This window comes from Thalassophryne amazonica, chromosome 7 (genome assembly GCF_902500255.1).
Source record: "Thalassophryne amazonica chromosome 7, fThaAma1.1, whole genome shotgun sequence".
NCBI lineage: Eukaryota > Metazoa > Chordata > Actinopteri > Batrachoidiformes > Batrachoididae > Thalassophryne > Thalassophryne amazonica.
Genome location: NC_047109.1, coordinates 44,633,797 through 44,655,230, shown reverse-complemented (window position 1 = coordinate 44,655,230; position 21,434 = coordinate 44,633,797). Strand labels below are relative to the sequence as shown.

The following is a 21,434-nucleotide window of genomic DNA, read 5'->3' as shown; positions in this document are numbered from 1 at the left end:
GCCTTGAGGCAACTCTGTTGTGATTTGGCACTATATAAATGAAAATGAATTGAAATTGAAAAGAATGTATATTACGAGCACATTCAGCAGTTTTGTAAATGATGTGATGGGTTATGGTTTGCTTTGTCTGCTGGAAGACCATCTGGAAAATTCCCAAAGAAAGCCGAACATGAAGTTGTGTTGTCTGGAGATGTACATACAAGTAGTCCATTGGCCCTGTGTGTGTCGTGTTGAGTTCCATGATAACAATGCAGAGAAAATTAAGAATTTGTACTTGTCCATTTTAAATAACATAATTGAGAACACTTCTTGTCTGAGCAACTTTTCTGTTTGTGTGGACAGTCGGACAAGTGTTCATATCATATACCGAGTCCCTAAGAAAAGGATCTGTTTCTGTCTCTGTTTCTTTAAATGCGCTGTCATTCCTCCTCCTGCTTTGGAGATGGTGGTTTCTGTTTCTTTACCACAGACAAAGTGTTGTGTAGCACAGAGCACAAATGGGCTTAGGGGGCATGTCTTACAAAGCAAGTCAGAGTCCAGACAGGCTGTTTCATGCATGATTTTTGCATACAGCAGGAGAAGATCTATACAAAGAAAACTGTGGGACTTTCAGGATATTAAGTATGAAACCCTAACTCTAACAATTTCAAAAGGCAGACTCTGATTTTAGAGAATATGACTCCTTTAGACTTAAAAACATGTTTAAAACTGCATTTGTAGGTGCTGATGTCATACAGTTTTCTCATTCCAGGCGGAACCACCCCGGAGATCGGGCTAAGGCTCTGGAGCTGATTCTGCCTGTTGTGGAGTCGGAGGACAAGGTCGCATCAGACATCTACTGCTTATGTGGGCGAATCTACAAAGACATTTTCATGAGCTCTGGATTTACTGATCACAGCAGTCTAGACCAGGCCTGCTACTGGTATCAATGCTTTTACTGGTTGGGATTTTGGATTTTTTTTTTCTTCTGTCTCTCTCCTTCCCACGCCGCAGTCAGTGGGCCAGTATACAAATAATGAATGTTTATGAGTTCAGTGGTACGAATATTTCATGAGGTGAAAGATGGAATGTACTTTCCATCTTTCACCGAATTAAATATTTGTTCCATTGAAAGAATGACAAAACATTCATTATTTGTTTTGTATAACAGTGAAAATAGATTCTTGGCAATTTATATGTTATTAATTTATAAACAACAGAAAAGAGACTTGCGTTTTGGTTTTCCACTGGTGTGTAACAGTCCAACACGAACTTTATATTAGACTCCAAAATTGTGACAGTGTAGTCCATGATGCTGGGCACTGACTTCGTTTACTTCCAAAAAAAAAGTCTTTGTGTAGTTCCTCAATCCAGAGAAAAATCACATCAGAACTTTCCCCAGCTTTTCATCCTAACAGCTCTTCATGCCTCCATATGGCTTACAGTGTAGTGGATGTTTTTTGTGTTAGAAGAATTAGCAGCTTCAATTAGCTCCTTCAGATCGCCGTCTGCCAGCAAAACAAACTCCGCTATGTTTAACTAAACGCCGCCCCCAGTAGTATGAGCACTCACGGTGGTCGGGGCATGCAGTAGCACATTTCACATAGCACCAAAATTGCACGCTAAAAAAGAACTATTGCACGGTTAATGAAACACAACGGCAAACTGTGAATAATCCATGTCATGTGACATAGAACACACCAATCAAATGACAAGGATCCACTCAGCCGTTATATAAACGTCACTATGCGCAGGAGTCGTTAAGTCAGTCATGTGACATTTCACTTGTGATCAAGATTTCTTCAGTTATACCGGCCCAATTGTCACCAAATGTGGTATAACAACCCCATTTTTGGTGGGTAAAAGGTCAGTCAATGGCGAGTACTTTGTAAAAAAAAGAAATCTTGTGAGCGAGATTACTTCAGTTGTGCTGGCCCGATTGTCAGAAAAGTTGGTTATATATGTTACGCATAGTGACCCCCACAGACATCTTGGTTTTGTTGTCAACAGGTTAAAGGTTAAGGTCACAGGGAGCTTACTTTGTAAAAATCATGTGAGCGAGATTACTTCAGTAGTACTGGCCCAATTGGCAGCAAAGTTGGTATATGCATTACACATAGTGACCCCAAGAAGCTTATTGATTTGGGGGTCAAAAGGTCAAGGTCACTGGTGTGTACTTTGTAAAAATCATGTGAGCACAATAGCTTCTTTTATTAACTGCCTGAATGCCACCAAACGTGGCATGTGTTTTAGGTATAGTGACCCCAAGAAGCCTATTGGTTTTGGGGTCAAAAAGTGAACGGTCAAAGTCACTGAACTGTACTGTGTAAAAGCTTTCTGCAGAAAAGCATCACTTATTAATGGTAAACTTATTAATGTTTGCCCAAGGCAGCAGCGTGGGTTATTGATTTTAATTTGTTCTGTCTTTTGATGTCCTTCTACTTATGGTATGTGTGTATTTTTCAGGTATAGAAAAGCTTTTGAGGCGGAGCCGACACTTCACTCGGGCATCAATAGTGTTGTCCTCCTGATGGCAACAGGCCAAGAGTTTGACACATCCATTGAAATGCGCAAAATAGGTATTTTCTTGAGTTTTGCTTGATGTACTGATAAATTTGCATGGCAAAACTGACCTGGAAGCAGTACTGCAGCAACTTGAAAACTGAGAACAAAATTTGAAAACATTTGAAACATTCATTGTTCCTGAGGGTGTTGAAATTCTTAAAAAAAAAATTGTTTTCTAGAGGTTAATGCACAGACAAAACAGTACAGTAAAGTGTTTCAGAGTTTATCCAGCTTTCCACTTGAAAGAATAACACAAATCCAAGCAGCAATTGCTTGAGAAGATCTGGAGAGCCTTTATTAATTTTATAAGGGATGTGGAGAAGCTTTGATTATTTTATTTTTTATTTAATCGTTTTCCTTTTACTTTATTTTTTGTTGTTTGTGTGTGTTTTTGATGTTCTAGTTTTAGATATAAATGCCATGTAGTACAAAATCAAAAGTACAGTGAGACTCGTGATGTTGTACTGTCATGGACAGAACCTTTCATAAAATTTGTGGTTTAAAAAGATAGAAGAAATTTATGGAGGAGTGGGATGTGGTGCCCAGAAGAACAAGTAAATTCAGCTGCAAATTCAGAAATTTTATTCAACCCTTTCATCCTGGAATATGCGTGTGTGTGAGTGGGGGGGGGCTTAAAGCTCTACCTTGGTAGTGGATACACATCTTCGAGTCCCCCTCTAGTTTCAGTTGATCTTAACTGATTGTACATCATGTGATTGATGTTTTGAAACACTGGCATAAATGCTTTTCAACCCGAGGTTTGAAGTGTGCTTGGAAATTGTGATTCCCGTGCTTGTATTGCTAATCTCAGTGTAGAAGTACCTTTCTAGTTGATGTTTTGTTGGTTTGTAGGTGTGACCATAAGTACCCTTTTGGGAAGAAAAGGTAGCTTGGAGAAGATGAAGCAGTACTGGGATGTGGGTTTCTACCTTGGCGCAAACATCCTGGTTAAGGAATATCGCAAAGTCATTGAGGCTTCAGAGAAACTCTACAGACTCAACGCCCCAATTTGGTGAGGTTTGAGTAACCCCTTTTGATTAGTAGGGCTCAGACTGATTCATTAATAAATTTTAAATTCTGTGGTTGTTATTTTAGTGAGTAGTGTGGTCATGTGTATCATGTTTTTCTTTTAAGGTATGTGGCATCCATTATGGAGACGTACATCCTATATAATCAGTTTGCCAAACCACCTGAGGTGAAATCTGTTAAACAAGAGATCGTGGACTTCTGGATGGAGCTGCTTTTGCAGGCCTGTAAACCCACTGTCTCCACAGACCGCTGCCCAGTAAGATATCGCCCTGTTACTGTTGAACAAAACAATTATAAAACTGCACAGCAAACATCTTTCAAGTAGTGGTGGTCTTTGTGGCTACCAGACATTGGCTTTAGAAATAAAATAAACCAGTAAACAAGCTGTTTTCATGCAATGTGTGACTTCAAACCTCACATGTTGGGAGCAGAGGTGATTTATTAATTTGCAGAGAATTTGTAAATTTTCCTGTTGGGTCAAATGTAATATTTGGTACTATATCTCTTCAGAGGACTCTTGTCTCAAACAAGCAGTCGCTTAGGGAGACTAAGATGAGAAGTATTGCTTGCATTGTGAGCAAGAATCAGCTTTGACATTTTGGTCACATGACGTGTTGGTTTTTCTGTGCACGACCTGATGTTCTGTCGAGATAAAGTGCCCTGTTGAATTGAAATCCCCATAGCGCAAATCGACAGCTACGTGTGCCGAGTTGAGCTCCTCCATTGTGATGAGCTCCCCATCATCTAATGATAATATTCTTCTTTAAAGACAGCGTGTACATGCAAGTGTATCCTTTTTTAAAATCGAACAAACACTTATTACTGTATTTTTATGTAAAGACAAAATTTAAGTGGGTTTTCTTCAGTAGTGGAGCTTATCTTGACCGGTGACTGTGTTCCTGCATGCGCATGCGCACCTTATTCATCAGGTTGAACTCACCCACCAAAGAAAAGTAGAAAACCCACGTAAGTTTTGTCTTTGCATAAAAATACAGTAATGTCTCTTCAATTTTAAAAACACAAAGATTGCATGTACACATGCTGTCTTGAAATAGAATATTGTCGTTAGATGACGGGTAGCTCATCGCGACGGGGAGATGCGCATGTGCAGTTGCACTGTAAAGAAATGTAGGTAAACTCGATGGGGTGAGGTGTTAAAGTGCGGGTAGAGAGAACTGCGCATGCGCAGTTGGGCGGTGGATGTCCTCTCAATAGGTAGGTCATCTCGTCGGGACACCGGCACATGGATGCCTCGGTGTTGAGGACCCCAGCAGCTGGTGAAGGCCAAGAGGAATGCCCACGCTTTACTTGGCTGTGGCAGATAATGGCTATTTTAGAGATGTGGGAATACATTGGTTGTCTGCCTGAGATCCAGGGCACTGCAGGTGAGAGCATAAGCAGTTGCACCTAACATGTCAGGTCTCTGAGGACCTGACATGGACTAAACACATCTCCGCTCAGATGCAGAAAGCGAGACACCTGTATCACCGCAGGAAACTAAGAAAGTTGAAGCTGTCCAATGGCATACTGAGGGCTGTCTGCAGTACCACTCAGTCTGTGCTCATGGGTTGCTTTACTACCTAGTTTGGAAGCTGCAGCTCCCAGCAACACAAAGCAGTGTAGAGCGAGGTTTGGGGTGCCAACGACATCTCTAAATCTTCTCTGCCAAGCCTGCAGGACATCTACACTTAGTATTGCAGTTCCATGAAGGCATGAATCATTGCAGACACATATCCCAGCCACTTTTTTTTTTGCCACTTTTGAGCCACTGATGATACCCTATTACTACTTTTTCTGTGTTTGCACTACATCTCCTGACTTACTTACTCATCACTGCCATTGGCATCTATTTATGGCTTCACAGAATATATGCATTTAAGTCTGCCTGTTAGTGTTCTTGATACTGTAATTCACTGTTTGCCATATTTCTACATTGGAGGAGCAACCCACACTTTAGATGGGTGTATAATTCCCTGTAGGACTTTTCACTTCAGTCCACCACTGTACAGAAGTGGACTTGACTGCTCTGTGAATGCTTCCCATGTACAAAGTCCTCATTGATTTAACTAAATGTCAACAGCCACATTTGGCTTGAACTCATTTTTTTTCTGTTGAATTGCCAATGAAACCCTGAAATGGCTCACCAGATCACTGTGCAGTTAGACTTTGGTGAGCACACACAAAATGCTTTAATTCTGCTGCCATTCATGTTAATTTGCTGCTTTTCAGGTGCTCATACTCGAACCGACCAAAGTCTTCCAGCCAGCTATCGTGTCTGTGAATGAAGAGGATGAAAGCTGTACTGTCCAGTTGAAACATCTCATGCATTTAAAGGTATGTCTGCCCCAGAGCTGCACTCTGATCCCAGCGTGTCGGAATGGCCACCAACCTTCCTGTCTGTAATTTATGGTCCAGTGAATGTTTAATCCAGAAAGTGTCTGGGTGTGTTCCTTCAGCATGTTACAGTGATCTCCTCAGAGGGTGTTTCTCTGCTGTGTGCACAGTTCTCTGACTTGGAATGCAGTCATCAGTAGTTTATTTTTTTCCCCTTACAGAAAGGCTTACACCAGTGGACTTTCCCAGCCTCTGCAATCCGGGGAGTGAGGTAAAGCCCGTGTTTGCAGTGTTTCTCAAATATCTGCTAGCAGTTCTGGGTGTTCAGGTCTGAATCAGAGGTTGGGGAGGGGGCAAAACACAACCGTTGTCTGGGAAACCTTAGGTGTCAGATGTTTGTCCTGTCAATATAAATTCAGGTTTTGTTGTTTGCAAGCTCTTTTTTTTTTCTCTCTCTCTCTCTCTCTCTCTCTCTCTCTCTCTCTCTCTCTCTCTCTCTCTCTCTGGCCAGTTATCAGAATAACAGTGCACTCTACCCACTTACATTATTGTCTCCCCCCCAAACACCAATATTTATTTAACACATCATTTTTCCACATTTTGTTGACCTAATGCTGAGACTGTTTGACATGCAAATAACCTCTGTTGGTTGTTGGGAGCACATAAGGGCTTGTTGGGATAGTTGCAGTCTGTCTTTTAGTTCATGTGACGTTTGCAGACAGCTGTGCGTGCTTCCGTGGAGGATTTGGTGAATGAATTATTAAAGTCTTTGTTTTTCTTTGCTCATTAACCTCCAAAGTGCTTCGAAGATTGATGAGCGGATCTGCTTCCTGTATGTCCACTACAACTCTGATGACTTCCAGCTCTGCTTCCCCTCTGATCTGCACTGCAAAGGGTGAGTGACATCGACTGCCTTAGGCCTGGTTCACACGGTAAGATAATTAGGCCGATGTCGGACCCGATCTTCCCCTTCCGACAATCTTAAGGACGTCCCGACATTCGTGATGATGCTAAAGATAATATTATCAGATATTCCTGCTGTGTGTGGTGTGTTAACAGCGCTCTGATCTGCTGGGAAGGGTGTCAGGAGCGCTCCAATCGCAAATCGGGGATATTCAACATGTTGGATTTCTTTGGCCCGATATTGCAGTGTATGTGGTGTCCAAACCACACACAAAACCAAAAAGAGCACGCAGCCTGCTGAATGTGACGTACTTATGGAGCGGAAAATAGAATCAAAACAGCTGTTCTGACTTACCAGAAAGTCCGGTGGTCGCACTGTCTCCACTCCTTTAAAGAAATGCCTTTTCTTTTTCTTTTTGTATTGTTTTTTTTCCCTCTGTTTTAAATAGTCCACAAAGTATCTCTGTTTGTTTACTCTGAAGTCACGTTTAATCTTGAGAGATTTTGCGAGATTTCCTGCCTGAGCTGGGAATGTTCATGTGTGAAATCTTTGTGTGTGGTGTTGTTGTCCTTACCGTGTGGCTAAACACCACACACTGTACCACCAAATCTGTTAGATCTATGATTTATTTATTTTTTTTTATCTTCATGTGTGTGGTCTCTCAGGTTTTGGAAACCTAAAGATAATTTTAAAATCCTGTGGTGTGAACCAGGCCTTAGCCAACGTTTGACAGACTGAATACAGATCAACAGACTGAAGGATTTACAGACTGACATCACTGTAGGAACATGAGCCTGCCTTGTAAAACCTGATAATCCAGATCAAACAGTTTGAGGCAACTAATTACAATGTACTCTACCAGCAGAGCCACTGTCCTTAAACAGTGCTGGAGCATGGTGAGTCGATCTGGCTCTCAAAAAAACAACTAAAATAAATACAAATTTTGTTTAACCTGTGAAGGGAATGTTTGATTTTCTCCAGTTTCATAAAAGATAGTGCATCTTTTATTCACTGGGTATGAGATGGAGGGTGAGGACTATTCCAGTGCACCAAAACAGGCCTTTGAACCAGAATTTTTTCGCAACTGGTTTGATCCAAACCAGTTGTTTTTAAAAGAAGTCCCTCAGTGCATTTCTCAGCCTGAACCAGAGAACACCAGCACTTTGTCCCGTCACCAGCAAGAAAAATAAGTTATTTTAAAAGTTGAAATATATTCCTACCAGTGTCATCTGACACATCTTCAGCGTTGTGCTCGCAACGAAATCAATCCCATTTGATCCACCAAGACAAAAAACAGCATAATAATTACAGAATAAAGGCAGGGTTTTTGAAGAAGTCCGTTGAGCCATACATCCAAAATAAACCACAGGCGGAAATGAACCTCAGAGTCTTTCTTCTTCTTCTTCCTTTTCCTTCTTCTTCTTTCTTCTGTTGAGTTTATTGGTGGTTTGCAAACTGACATGGTGCATCACCGGCACCATGCTCGAACATGGTGTCGTGATGGACAAACTGTGACTAGCACAGAAGTCCAACAACTGAACACCACTCGGGTTCAGATCGGGGAGGCCGTGCTTCCCGATCACCCCCCTCCAGGTCTCACTGTCGCCGCCCACGTGGGCGTTGAAATCCCCCAGGAGAACAATGGAGTCCCCAGTCGGAACGCTATCTAGTACCCCTCCCAGGGACTCCAGGAAGGTCATGTACTCTGCACTGCTGCTCGGCCCGTAGGCCGAGACAGCGGTGAGAGACCTGTCCCCGACCCGAAGGCGTAGGGACGCGACCCTCTTGTTCACCGGAGTGAACTCCAACACTTGGCGACTGAGCTGGGGAGCAATAAGCAATGTGACCCCAGCTCTCCGCCTCTCCCCGTGGGCGACGCCAGAAAAATGAAGCGTCCAGCCCCTCTCCAGGAGCTCAGGCTCCTTCCCCCCTAGTGAGGTGACATTCCACGTCCCAACAGCCAGGGACTGTGAGCATGGACCGGGCCCCCGGGCCACCCGCCCTCGACCGCCACCCAATCCTCTCTGCACCCGACCCCCATGGCCCCCTCTGCAGGTGGTGAACCCACAGGAGGGCGGGCCCACGTCACTCTTTCGGGCTGAGCCCGGCCAGGCCCGATGGGCTAAGCCCCAACCCCAGGCCCGGCTCCAGAGTGGGACCCCGGCTCTGCCATACTGGGCGACGTCACGGTCCTTGATCTTTTACTGGTCATGGAGGTTCTGAACTGCCCTTAGTCTGACCAGTCACCTAGGACCTGTTTGCCTTGGGAGACCCTACAGGGAGCACAAAGCCCCCGACAACATAGCTCCTAGGATCATCCCGGTACGCAAACTCCCCCACCACGATAAGGTGGCAGCTAGAGGGGGAGAACACGAAGCATTTCATATGTTAAATAAAAAAAGAAAAAAGTAGCATCATCGACGCTCATGCAGGATTTTAATGGAGTCTTTTTTCCCCTTTCAGTGGACAGAATCTCTGTTCACTGTCCTCCTTGGCTGTATGCTGAGCTGGCTTTTCATAGCGTTTGACAGCCTCGGGACAGTGAAGGAGCTAACTTTTTAGCACACATTTTCAGCAACAGTTCAGTTCATTTTTCAGAAAATCCATGCTCGACGAACAGATAATTTGAACCAGAGAGCTGGGCAGAAATTTGCCGCTAACCACAGCTAGAATACTGCGGAAGAGAGCCCAGCTTAAAAAAAAAAAACCTCCCCTTCTCCCGCTCGGCAGCAAACGAGCAGAGAGCAAACAACAACAGCTGAGAGGATTCACAGTGGCTCTTCTCCAGTATCGGAAAATGTTGCGGGTTGGATTGGTGTTTTCCGATACGTGAATTACGTTGGTATCGGAACCCGATACCGATCGGGGATCGGATCGGTCTTATCCCTAATGTAGAGCATTAATGAAGTCTGACATCTCACCTGGTCATTGTAAATGGAAACCTTTTCAATAATTAAATAAATAATAGTATTAACAGGTTATTATTATTTTAAATAAAAGGTCTTTCATTCCAAGCAAAATACCAAAAGTTGTGGTTATCATTTTTGCTCAGAAAACCGGTTCAAAGCTTTGCATCCCTTGCTAACAGTGTAAGAAATGCAAGAAGCAAAAGTGGATGGAAGTGACCGACCAGTGGAAAGGACACCAAATAGTGCAACTAAGGGTGAGGGCCAGATGTCTGTGGATGTGATGGCTGAGAGTGAGACTAAGACTTCCAAGACAGGAGAGGACAGGACCAAACCATGTGGGTGAGATTAGTTGGGCCGAAGTGACATTTGTCACAGGCTGGACAGGTGCTGGGATAAATTTGAGCAAATTTGCTCTTAGACCAGTTACTTTATGAACCACCCTACACTGCAAGACCCCGTGTCCACATATAGATGAGCTGTTGACCTGCCCCAAGACTGACCCACAGATCACTGGCCCCATTTCCATACCAGAGCTCCTCGGACCAGGCAGTGAATAGATGGTCAGAGGTTGGGGACTGGTACATGATAATCATGCTGTATAGCTCTGAGATGGTTCCTCTGAAGATGGGGAGTAATATTGAGAATATGTAAACCAGGGTGGAGTGGTGGGGTGGATAGCTGGGACCTCAGGGAAGTAATTGCTAACAAAGGTTCAGATTTGTAAATATCTGAAAAATTGGGACCTCTGTAAATTTATTCCACGTTAACTTGTCAAAAGATGCAAATGTTCCCTCAAAGTAGAGATGCTTCACAGATACAGTCCCATGGTTTTTCCAAATTGCAAAAGCATTATCATTAACAGATAGAGGGAAAAGGGTGTTGGAGTATATGGGTAATGAAAGGGGTGTTTCCTGGAAGCCATAGTGATAATCATATTAATGATATTACTGGAGTAGGTTAAAGGTGGACACGGCAGGTGTGGCATAAGAGGGATAATGGGGAGGAGGATTTACATGAGGTCCTCGCAGTCTGCAGCCATGGGGTAGCAGCAGTGCAATAAACTGAATATTTGCAGCCCGTTAATGCAGTTGGTCTGCTCTGTGTCAGCCTGATCCTGTCAGATCTCAGAAGCTAAGCAGTGCGGGACCTGGTTAGTACTTGGATGGGAGACCTCTTTGGAGCACCAGCGGCTGTGTGTGTTTCTCCAGGTAACACTGGAGTTGCATCAGGAAGGACATCCGGTGTAAAACTTGTACCAAATACCAGTGCGGCTGTGGTTATATCCGCTGTGGCGACCCCAAACAAAAACAGGAGGAGCCAAATGGACAACAACATTTGCAGCCCATTGATAAAATAAAATGTTAGGCAAAACAAAACCGCCCAGACTTTTGTAAACATTCTTATGAATTCTAGGGTTTTTCTTGTTCCATGTGAACTGGGAGATTGAGTTATCTTATCCTTTTAGTTTTTGCAATATAAACTGGTAGGCACGGGAAAAGACAAAATAATTTGGGGAGAACATTTATTTTTGTACAGTTTACAAAACAGCAAAAGATAGTGGTAGAAGAGACCACCACTGTAGGTCTTATGTCAACTGGGCAACCAAGGGAAGGAAATTACATTTAAATAGATCTGAAGGGTTCCTAGAAACACAGATGCCCACATATCTAAAATGTTGAGAAATCTTAAATAGTAAATTTGATAGAGGATAGGCTGTGGCATTGATGGACATGAACTCAGTCTTATGAAAATTTAATTCGCAACCACATATTTTTTTAGAACTCTTTCAGCAGAACTAGCACTTGATGAATAAATCTATTGGGGTCAGAGATAAACATAGGTATATAAGGATACTTTATGCTCATGGTTCTCAGGATACCTGCCATCTGACAAGACAGAAAGGTAATCGTCTAAATGCCAGTGGCTTAAAAGCAAAAGAGGGGAAAGTGGCAACCCTGCCAGGTTTACACACAAATACTCTTAACTTTTTTCCAGAAACCTGGCAGGTCAATCAGAAACTACCATTGCCCAAAGTAGTCGGCCCAATGGTACAGTATGGAAGCACCATGCCATCACTTTCCACTGAGCATGACCTATAGGTTTGAAATACCAGAAATAGTTCTCACAGCTGAAGGTATCACTTGATATGATATGACTTAAACATAAAGCACCATATTCACTATCTTAATCCTAGGAATCCATTGAACCTGCAGCATAAATGCAGATGTTGCAGTTTTCCATCTGATGCAGACCCTGAAAGGGCTTCACAATGATACCTCATGTTTGCCCATTTGCACATGCACTCACTTACCAGTGACCCAGTGCTGCCATGCATGTGCTCAACTCCACACAAGGTGAAACTTAACATCTTAGAACATGCTCAACCTTCCCGTCTGATTGGGCAATTGAACCTGTGAGTTTCTGATCACAAGTCCACTTCTGTAAGCTTGAGGTGACTGAAGGAAGTTGTCACACACAAACACATGCATTTGTTTGATCAGAGGTCTCTGACTATGCTCGATGTTTGTGTTCTTTTTAGTGTAATGAATATTTATCCCAATGCTTCAGTTTTGAACAGATCCTGATTCACACTTGTATCTTGTCACGCTGCTCTCTCGCTAGTTTCTGTGAGCTGGTAAACTCTCTGCTTCAGCAATCTGAAGATCCTGTTCAAGACCCTGGACATGGAACCGGGGGAGTATTAGAGGTCAGTCGCTGTTCCTGTGACACACTATACTAGGTCTTGTTTATGAAAGCAATAAAAACAAAACCCACCATGTGACCATAAAAATGTCTTTAAAAAAATTCCCATACTATGACTTTGCATAAAGTGTATATATAGAGAAAGTATTCACTTTTGGTGCCCCAGACTGACTTCTGAAAATGGAGTTAATTAAAAAAAATAAAAAATCTAATTAAAATATAAAATTAGAAAACTTTATTGTTCACTATATGGAAATTTTCTTTTGGTTTCACCATGAAAACATATGAAAATGCTATGCACCATCACTATGGAAGTAATATTCAGCCTCAAAAACTTCAACCTAAAAAGAAATTCAACCTAAAAAATTTCAACCAAAAAAAAAAAAAAATAAAAAAATTCAATCTCAAAAAATAGAAAAGCAGGGAGAAGCAACTGATCCCTGTCTCAATCATCCAGCATCACAGATTTACTTCCATAGACGTTGGATGATTGAGACAGGGATTGATTGCTTCTCCCTGCTTTTCTATTTTTTGAGGTTGAATTTTCTTTAAGGTTGAAATTTTTTGAGGTTGAATTTTTTGGGGTTGATTTTTTTGTTTTGTTTTTTAGGTTGAGGTTTTTGAGGCTGAATATTGATGCTAAGCATATTCAACCTAAGAACTCTGATTTTGATGCTAAAAAAAAAATTCAACCATAAGAATTCAAATTCAAACTCTGATGGCACAGATTTACTTCCATACATCACGGCACACCACTGTAAAAATACAAATGCTAGCTCATTCATCCTACTCACATTCCTATGAACAACAGTGCAACTCACAATACATAAACCTACACTGAACACATATCACACTGAGTGACGAGAAAGTCACAAGAACACTCCTGGGTCCTGGGTCTACCGGATCCTGACTTTATTTCTGTTTGCCTTTGGTAATCTATATGCCTCCCTCAGGGCCTAAGTTCAAGCAGCGGATGCGTTGGGTCATTAATAGTTCTGTCACCTTTACCTCTTAAGGGTCATCATACATTTTACTGATGTTTTTGTCATTTTTCTAAGATTTTGCAAGGCTTATTCACAGTTTTTTTGCAGCTTGTTCCTGCTCTCCCAGTTTAAATTGTCACACCACATGGTTATGTTTAAATGTAAGTGTTTCAGACCCTTCACAAAATAATTAGTTGGTGTCCGTGATCACATGCTGGCATCTACTTATGACATGAGTAGATATGCATGCCTGGTTTTGAATTTTCTGCTGTTCTTCTGTGCAGATGAACAAAATGCACCACAGACATTCAGCTTTAATCTTCGGGTTTTTACTGCAGATTAAGTGAGCACTTTGTATGTGTAGTCTCGCCTTTTCATTGGCAAATATATGCTCAAAAATTTCCAAAGCTTGACTGAAAATCTTTTGCTGTCAGTGTGTTCCTTCCTTGATAACCTCTGAGTGTCGCTGCTGCTTGTTCTTTAGGTATTTTTATTGAGTTTTGAATTTCACAACTCAGGTACTTGCTCAGTTGGGTTAATCTCAGGTGACTGATTTGACCTATCTTCACTTTTGTCTTTTTGATGTTGTTACCCTGCCCATTGGCAAAGCAGCAACACCAGGGTATTGCGGCCAAGATACCATAAAAATGGCTGAATTTCCTTCAAACTTTGATAGATATCTGGAGGTGATTAGATTTTAGAGTAGTTTGAGCAAAGGTCAAGGAAAATGTGATCCAAAAACACCCCTTTTTTGTATATCTCAACAACCTAGAAGCCTAGATGGGTGATTACCAAGCATGCATATATGTGTATGTATGTATATAATATATCCCCCTCTCACACCCTATTACCACTGGTACCACTTTGGACTTTATCTTCCACATCTGCTCCAGTTGCTTCTTCAGCCCAGGGTAGTTCTTGGTTTTCTCACGCTCCTTTCTGATGTTGCTCTCAGTGTTCCAATACTTTTGGAGGACACTGTAAATCTAAATTGTTTGCAGACTGTGCTAATTTTGATCATATTAGTAATATAATATTATGAATCTGATTTAAATGCTAAGTAATAAAATTATAGTGGTGCCAAAAAAATTCTTATGACTTAAATGTAAAAAAAAACAAACAAACCAAAAGTCCATACAGTTTTAAATATCAAGCACATGAAAATGTAAAAGATAGATAGATATAAAGTGATTTGGCACACTAGCACCCCTTTAAGAATAATCTTACTGAATTCAATACCATTTCCTTTTTAAATCTGCCATTGAACATTAAAATCTGGACGAAAAACATCATGAATTAAGCACTTTTTAAAAACTATTTTAAATCTGTAAGGGCTCCGTATGGCTGTCTATTGGGCAGCACAATCTCATTTGAGGGCGGGCACTAAAAGGGTAAATATGATGCAATATTTCTACATCTGGGGACAGCCTTCGTCTGGCACTTTCTGAGTTTTTGGGCAAATTACACACAAAGTGAAAATGCAAAGAAAAACTGACAATGCGGTGGAAAGTGGACATGTGTTGCAGTTTCTTTATGACCCGGAGCTCAAACATGTTGAAGCGGTTGTGAAGGCGAGATAACACAGCTACTCTCGTGAGCTGTGGAGGCTAACACCTATCGACATGACCTCTCCTATTTGCCTCGTCTTCCCTTCTCCACTGGGAACCAAAAAAACTGCGACCTGCTTTGGTGATTGCAGCTGAAAACAAAACAATGCACCATTTTTCCATTGGAAGTGACGGTCTTTGTGGGGAGAGACTAATCCCCAGGCGGAGTGTCAGCACAAACCATTCAGAGGATGGGGGGTTTCTGTGGAAACCATTTTAAACCGGCACTTCTTAAACCGGCACGACCGCTAGGTGATGTCGAGTATGCCTTTAAATTTACCGAACCAAGCTGAATGGTTTTGCTGAAACTCCCATAATCTGCCCGGGGATTCTCTGCCATGTAGGTGCAAGCTGTCCCCAGATGTGGTCAAGTCCTGCAATATCACGTGGGGATTCAAACAAGACTGCGCTGCCCTATTAATTATCGTTAAAGCTTAACTAGAGTTTTGTGCGTGAACCAGCATTCACACACAAAATATCCCACATTTGAGATATAACAATGACAGTTACTAAAGCACATTTCTTTGGTATTAAAAGTATTTACCAGTTATTTTATCTGCATGTATCATTGAGCAGAAGGAAACCTTAGTGAGGCTCTTTTATTGTTCACATCAGAGAACAACGTAAAGCAGATCCTTGAAAAGTGTGATTAATCTAGATTAAAATAAATACCGGCTTTACAGGTGCTGTAATTAATTAATCCAAATTATCACTTTATTTTGACAGCCATAGTGTATTTTCATGTACATTTATATCATGGTATGTAGAGTATGAATCAGCTCTTTGATGTATTTCTTTTTTGTTTTAGAACTGTGCAGGCTTTTGATGGATTTATTATGATTATTTTTTATAATATGACATTCTTGTTTTGATGCTGATTAACAGGCTGTGCCTTGTGTTAAGCACTTTGTATATATGCTGAAATCTTCTCTTCATTGTTTATTTTTGGCACAGGTACATCCACCCCCTGGAGGGTGTTCTCAGTCTGGTCCACTGTGGTGAAAGGAAAAAAAAATATTGATCCATCTCAGTTGTTAAGAGGAAAAAATATTGATCCATCACAGTTATTTGTCTGTCTTTTATGACTTTTTTTTTCAAATTATAATTTTTTAGCTGACCTTGCCAGTTAATTCCCTCTTTTTTAAGAGAGTGCAATAAAAGTAGGGGAGGGAGATGGAAGGGTCCGATGCTTTTCTAACAGACCTCGTATATTCGTCCGTGAATTGTTCTATGAATTGTTCTGTAATTTATGTTTGTAGCATGGCCCAAGCAGAGGGTCACCCCTTTGAGTCTGGTCTGCTTGAGGTTTCTTCCTCAGAGGGAGTTTTTCCTTACCACTGTTGCTCTGGGGGTTGGTAAGGTTAGACCTTACCTGTGTGAAGCGCTTTGAGGCAACTCTGTTGTGATTTGGTGCTATATAAATGAAAATAAATTGAAAATAAATTGAAATTGAAAATTAGTTAATAGCACCAGTTTAATCCAGTTCTGTACCATCTAGATTTTATCTGTTGACCTGTCAATGAAATATTGAAAACTAGAACATGCCCCATGGGGATCTACGGGCTCTAGATTGGGTAGTGTTTATAAAAATAGATAGCTGACATTTTGCATCATAAATTATGCAAAGTTGGAATGGAGTTGAGTTGGAATGGAGTGTGAGTCCAGAAGGTTTCTAGAACCTTAGACCTCAACAGTTTTTAGAGGAAGAACTCAACCCTTTTGATTTCCTGTTAATTATGTAATTTTTTAAACCTCTGGGGTCGACGCCATTGTATATGATGGCTAAGACCAAGCTTTACTAAATTATAAATAACTTTTGAATGATATGAGATAAAAACTTACTTTTTTTTTTTTTTTTTTTTTTGCTGAAAAGTTAACTTCGCTGACTTTTGAGCCAGCCATCGGCCATCTTTGTACTCCTCATAGAAGCTGTGTGATGACGTGTGCAATGTGAGTGTCCATTCGGAATTGGTTCACCGTCACATGGTTTTCCAAAATCCAATTGTAGGGCAGATTCACCTCACGTGACACACTAAAGATTGGTTTTAGGAGTGAAATGTTACTAGTTGGCCCGTTTGAATAGCTCCAATGAGTACATACTATTAGTACATACTCGCACAGCGATCAGTGAAAGCAGGAGCAGATGGAGAGCCTCTGATGACAATCTGACGTGCTCAAACAAAGAGTGTGTAACTATCAGGATTGCTCCACTCATTTGCATGTGAATGTTACTGAATAACTCTGTTGCTTTCTCTACATAAAGCACTGTTTACCATATCAGTGGACAAAAATGCATAGACCATTTTGTATATATTGTTCAAAATGTTCGTGTTTATTGTTTGAACCTTTTTGCTGTACAGACTTTCACACAAGACCTCAAATTACCTTTATAAAGTGTCAAAACAGTTGTTTATTATAGTTTGCTGTGTGTTTTGAATAAATGTGTGTGGAAAATTATTTTTCGCCTTATTTTTTCCTTGCCTATTTTTGATTGTAAACCTTTATTACACTTATAAAACACAACAAAAACATATTTTGAAAGCACAGGTTGTCCTGAAAAAAGAGACATAAAACTTGATTGTGGGATGCAGGGAGAGCTGTTAACAACAATAATAAAACATTTATGCCAGGCGAGTGAACTGTCCAAAAAATGCCCCGGACCCCAGAGGGTTAATGTTAATAATAATGATATACTGGGGCCAGCTGCGCGGAAGAAAGAAACTCGAGCCAGAGCTTTTTTGTCTTTTCTGCATTCTGACCAAAGCAGGTGATTTTGCTTTTACACACCTACATACACAGACTGGCAAAAGACATCAAATGCACTGCACTTCCCACTCATGGTAACGGCATCATGACACTTAACTAAAGTGGCTAAACCAATTGAACTGCCAAAACACAAATCAATAACACTAACATGAACTGCAATAACAGCAACCACCCCTAAACCCTGAACTCCCATGTTGCATTGCAGTACAACTGTCATTGTTCACTGTTGTTAGCTGATATCTGTAATTTCTTCAAAAATATTAGTCCTATCAACTTTCCATTTTCACAGCGTTCATCCTTGACCCAAAATATCCAATGGCAAATGTCAGCTCTCCTCAGTTTCTCCATGATCAAAGCCATACACACGCGCGTGCACGCACACACACACACACACTTGGCTGTTGTAATATAGATGATACATCAAACCATGACATAGCTGAATAGTCAGCTGTCCAATTTTAGTACCTTTTTTTTTGGGTGGGGCCAGACTAACACAGTGTGCTGCAGTTCCTTCATCCACCACTCAATTCTGGTATATAGTCTGTCATATGAAAGCTGACAGTCTAGCCTGGTAAACCAGATCCATTCTCTTAGCAAATAAATTTGCTTTGCAAAAGAATGAATGTGGCTGTGGCAGGCTACTGACAGTTTGCACTTTGAGCTCATGTTCATTACTGCACATCTAGTCTGCTGCATATTCTGTCAATTTAGTCTGTCTGCTTGTCATTTTTTTTTTTTTTTTTTTGCTTTTTCTTCTTCACACTCCACTACTTGTGCTGTTTATTACTTTTGGAATTTCCTTCCTGCACCATTACTTTTGTCATTGTACACTCATGCAAGTCATCTTCATTTCATTCCCCAGTACATCTATGAGACCAATGAGAAAGGAGACAAGGTGGTTCTGGGAAGAGGGACGTATGGCACTGTGTACGCTGGGAGGGACCTTAGCAACCAAGTGCGAATCGCCATCAAGGAGATCCCTGAGAAGGACAGCACGTATGAGAAACACTCCTCAGACATGTTTCACAGGCATACACGAGGCTGCAGCCATGGATGTTTTCTGTGTTAAGACCTTATTAGGGAATCATTTGTGCTTGTTAGAGTATGATGGTTCCCCGGAGAGCTTTAAGAATTTTTTTTAGAGCTGCTTGAGTATTTTAACTTTTCACTCCATGTTCATCTTCATAAAGAGCTTAGCCTGATGCTGACATTATGTGATAATGGCCCAAATCATGTTTGTTTTAAATGAGATATCATCACACTTCCTACAATTTTCCACTTGCTTATTTGTCTGTTTTCAGACAATTTAATTGTTACACCATGAATGGGCCAGGATGAGATTTTGATGAAACTATACCTATAGGGAAAAAAAACCCACCACATTTTGTAGTCATTGCACACCATGTTGGACATACAGTCTGGTCCATAAGCAGATGGCCAGTGATAGTTTTTATCCCCCCAGTATGAAATACTGACACAGAAGTGTCCAAAGTGCCCTCAGCAAAAGTCAACACTACTTAGCCTGATGTGAAACCACTACTAGTTCCCTAAAACAGCAACAAAACCAGACTTTTGATAAAAGATTTGATATTTATATTTATCATAGATTTGCAAGAAGTTTGACTTTTTCATTTTTGAAGTAGCGGTAAGACTGGAACAGGGGGATTTGGGCCCTCCTGTGTCAGATCTTTTGATAAACATACCCAGGTGTACATGAGCTGTATACAGTTTTGTATATACATTTTAGGCCCTGTAGAATTTTGATTAAAATGTAGTTTTAATCGTTTTCCCCTTCATCATTGGGTCAATGAAAAGTAAAATAAGGCATCTACTCGATCCCATTCCAACCAAAATGTGAATTTTCTTCTAACTAATCAATTATGAACTAATAAACCTCATTAAAACCAACCCCTTTGTGTTGTGTGGGCCGCTGAAGAGGAGGTACTGCTGGCCCACCACCACCAGATGGCGCCCTGCTTGGAGTGCGGGCTCCAAGCACGAGAGGGCGTCAGAGCCGCTGGGAGTGACAGCTGTCACTTATCAGCACCAGCTGTCACTCATCACCATCACTATAAAGGCCGGACTGCAACTCCACCTCCTCGCCGAGAAATCAGCTACCAATCGAGGTAACCTTCTCTGCGATTTATATTGACACTAAAAATATTGTTCTGTGTGCAGCCGTGTTCCTGGAGCCCAAATTTTCACTAAACTGGATCTTAGGAATGCTTATCACCTGGTTCGGATCCGGGAGGGAGACGAGTGGAAGACGGCATTTAACACCCCGTTAGGTCACTTTGAGTACCTGGTCATGCTTTTCGGCCTCACCAATGCGCCCGCGACGTTCCAAGCGTTGGTTAATGACGTCTTGCGGGACTTCCTGCATCGGTTTGTCTTTGTATATCTGGACGATATACTCATCTTTTCCCCGGATCCTGAGACTCATGTTCAGCATGTACGTCAGGTCCTGCAGCGGTTGTTGGAGAACCGGCTGTTTGTGAAGGGCGAGAAGTGCGAGTTCCACCGTACTTCTTTGTCCTTCCTGGGGTTTATTATCTCCTCCAACTCCGTCGCCCCTGATCCGGCCAAGGTTGCAGCGGTGAGAGATTGGCCCCAACCAACAAACCGTAGGAAACTACAGCAGTTCCTCGGTTTTGCTCATTTTTACTGGAGGTTCATCAAAGGCTACAGTCAGGTAGTTAGCCCCCTGACAGCCCTGACCTCCACAAAAGTCCCCTTCACCTGGTTGAATCGGTGCAAAGCCGGGTTTAAGGAGTTGAACCGCCGGTTCTCGACTGCGCCAGTCCTGGTGCAGCCCGATCCAAAACTCCAGTTTATAGTTGAAGTGGACGCCTCTGACTCAGGGATAGGAGCCGTGCTATCCCAGAGCGGGGAGTCCGACAAGGTTCCCCACCCATGTGCCTACTTTTCCCGCAGGTTGACCCCGGCTGAAAGGAACTATGACGTCGGCAATCGGGAACTTCTTGCGGGGAAGGAGGCTCTGGAGGAGTGAAGACACCTGTTGGAGGGAGCTTCGGTACCATTCACGGTTTTCACAGACCATCGGAACCTGGAGTACATCCGGATCGCCAAGCGTCTGAACCCCAGGCAAGCCCGCTGGTCACTGTTCTTCGGGCGTTTTGACTTTCAGATCACATACCACCCCGGGACAAAGAACCAATGGTCTGACGCCCTGTCCCGGGTGCACGAGGAGGAAGTCAGGACTGAGCTGTCAGACCCTACAGAAACCATCATCCCCGAGTCCACTGTCGTGGCCACCTTCACCTGGGACGTGGAGAAGACCATCCGGGAGGCCCTGACATGGAACCCGGACCCGGGGACTGGAACGAAGGACAAGATGTACGTCCCACCAGAGGCCAGGGCTGCAGTCCTTGACTTCTGTCACGGTTCCAAGCTCTCCTGCCACCCGGGGGTGCGAAGAACCATGGCAGTGGTCAAAAAATACCTCCTGAAGAGGAAGTCGACGTCCGGGAGTACATCCAGGCCTGCACCACCTGCGCCAGGGGCAAAGCCAACCACCACAAGACCCAGGGCCTCCTCCAGCCTCTGCCAGTGCCTCATCGCTCCTGATCTCACATCGGCCTGGACTTCATCACGGACCTCCCGCCGTCCCAGGGCATGACTGCCATCCTCACGA

At 42.3% G+C, this 21,434-nt stretch overlaps 1 protein-coding gene across 1 annotated transcript in view; it reads left to right on the top strand.

The window, feature by feature from the left end:
- The window catches only part of si:ch211-1i11.3 (mitogen-activated protein kinase kinase kinase 5), an 83,410-nt gene that overhangs the window by 25,919 nt on the left and 36,057 nt on the right, over positions 1-21,434 (top strand). The window contains exons 6-14 of the mRNA XM_034174090.1: positions 752-922; positions 2,446-2,558; positions 3,397-3,556; positions 3,679-3,829; positions 5,803-5,907; positions 6,129-6,178; positions 6,707-6,802; positions 12,343-12,427; positions 18,642-18,775. Of these exons, the coding sequence (XP_034029981.1) occupies positions 752-922; positions 2,446-2,558; positions 3,397-3,556; positions 3,679-3,829; positions 5,803-5,907; positions 6,129-6,178; positions 6,707-6,802; positions 12,343-12,427; positions 18,642-18,775 (1,065 nt within the window). The remainder of the gene's footprint in view (positions 1-751; positions 923-2,445; positions 2,559-3,396; positions 3,557-3,678; positions 3,830-5,802; positions 5,908-6,128; positions 6,179-6,706; positions 6,803-12,342; positions 12,428-18,641; positions 18,776-21,434) is intronic.